This window comes from Beauveria bassiana (genome assembly GCF_000280675.1).
Source record: "Beauveria bassiana ARSEF 2860 unplaced genomic scaffold BBA_S00052, whole genome shotgun sequence".
Lineage (NCBI taxonomy): Eukaryota > Fungi > Ascomycota > Sordariomycetes > Hypocreales > Cordycipitaceae > Beauveria > Beauveria bassiana.
In genome coordinates this window covers 96,806-98,787 of record NW_007930887.1, presented here as the reverse complement: position 1 = coordinate 98,787, position 1,982 = coordinate 96,806, and the positions used below count along the sequence as shown (strand labels likewise).

At 51.8% G+C, this 1,982-nt stretch overlaps 1 protein-coding gene across 1 annotated transcript in view; it reads right to left on the bottom strand.

Annotated features, from left to right (window-relative positions):
- BBA_09395 (FluG domain-containing protein) overlaps positions 1-1,428 on the bottom strand; it is a gene marked incomplete at both ends in the record, with an annotated part of 2,656 nt that extends 1,228 nt beyond the window's left edge. The window contains 5 exons of the mRNA XM_008604492.1: positions 168-319; positions 380-876; positions 929-969; positions 1,024-1,139; positions 1,196-1,428. Coding sequence (XP_008602714.1) covers positions 168-319; positions 380-876; positions 929-969; positions 1,024-1,139; positions 1,196-1,428 — 1,039 coding nt within the window. The remainder of the gene's footprint in view (positions 1-167; positions 320-379; positions 877-928; positions 970-1,023; positions 1,140-1,195) is intronic.
- Positions 1,429-1,982: the final 554 nt, after the last annotated feature.

The window sequence follows — 1,982 nt, the reverse complement described above, 5'->3', positions numbered from 1 at the left end:
GAATCTAGGCGTCCAAGCCTTCTCGTGGCCGGATTCGAGGCTCTGTCGGCCCATGTCATAATTCAGCTTAGAGTAGAGCATCGCCTCGTCTTCAGACAGCGTTGCACCGCTGATGCGGCGAAAAACAGGGACTTTCAATTTCTCCTTCTTCCAGCGGATTGGCATACAATCTCGGGGACCCCAAACATCCCTCGAGAGGAGACTATACGCGTCGGTTAGGCAAGCCGCATCGAACGCATGGTCATGTAGGGCCAGTGCCACGATGACCATGATCGCGTCAAAAATTAGCTTCCTTGTAGGCGTGAAGAAGAAAATCGTCCTAACACGCGATTAGCAGTCGACCAGACGGTAGTGAGGTGGCATACGGGATAGAACACACGGCTTTGGCTTGTTGTCTGCTCCTTTGTGGTGGATAAACTTGATGGCCATGGCCAATACGGGCTTCCCCGTAGTAGGGTGCCGCACAAGCATCAGAAGAATGTCCTCATAGCAGAGAGCTTTAGGACGGCCTCTCTTGATTGTCTCTTGTAGAAGCATCTTGTTGAGCTCCACGGATTGCTTGTCTAGCGTTTGATCCGCGCTACCGTCGTTTTCCACTTGTTGTATGACTTTCTGGCCAAAGAGTATCTCTCGAGAGCCATCCTTCGGACCTTTTCTCTCGCCATCCACAAGCTCTGCAGGTCGGGCCCCAGTGTAACATAGGAGCTGGTAGCAGCCGGCCAACTGGATCCGATGACGCCCGAGGCTGAATACGCTCGTGTCGTACGCGATGTTGAATGTCAGGATGACCCGGAGACTGTCGACATTGAGGACCGGCTTGCCGTCGATGTTCGGCGCTCGGAGATTGAAGCGAGGGATCAAAACATTGCGGTGGTACTAGGCTACGGTTAATAGGCATGTTAGGGTGCTCCAGCTCGGAGGGTTTTACCTTGTAGACTTCCTTGGCATCATTTCTATCCATATAACGCCCTGTAACAGTCGTGTAGAGCTGCTGGAATTGACGAATATACTCTTCTGACGTACCCCACGACCGGACGTTGTAGTTTCCGCAGACGAAGAGGAAAAAGTCCATCGTAGTGGCACGGGTCAGGTTAACAATCGTCGCTCGCCAGTCGCCGACCTCCTTCTCACTGCAGTAGCTGCACCGAGGTCAGCTGCGGGCTCCAAGATGGACTTGTAGGCGATCTTGGCGTACCGTTTCCATCTTCCAAAGATGCCGGAGACGTTGATCTCTGTTTCAGCAGAGTACTTGGGCTTCACGAATCGGACGGTGCTGAGACACTCCCGGTTCGCGGCGTGCTGCTCGGCCGAGAGCGGCGTGGGCTTCGGTGCTCTTTCAAGCTGCTTGGCCCTTTGAAACTGGAGGAAGTCGAGGTGGTGGCTGTCTGGAGCGTTTGCATGATGTGTGCGGGCGACGGCGCTTGGCATCATGGAAGGATCGTTTCTGTTGATCTGGGGCGGAGGTGGCCTGGGTTGGAGGCCACGACGGACTTGGGATGATGAAGAAAACGAGAGGGGAGGGGAAGCGAGCGCGCCGCCGCTCTATATACTGTGGTGCCGGCCATTCTGGTGGTAAAGGCCGCCAGAATACGTGGGCGGCAAGAATAGGACAACAGCCAACGATCAGCAGGAAACGAGAATTGACGTAGTAAGTAGGCTCCTGTTGTTGGGGGCGGGCGTGGATCGGTTGTGTAGCCAAGACCGCCCGAAGTACACAGTACCTGACAGGGGTGGGCCTGGAGCTTCAGTTCCCTCACTGCTGTTGCCGCTAAAAACGGCGGCAGAACCCGCCAGATTTGGTGGCTCCAGCAGCGCATCTTGCATTTAAAGAGTAAACTAAGAAGTTTAGGTAATTTTATAAGTACTTATATCTTTTTTATAATATAACTAAGTTAACTAACTATTAATAATATAACTAATATTAAATAATAAAGATTTATTTATAACTAGTTTTAACTTAAACTTCTTATTTTATAATTATA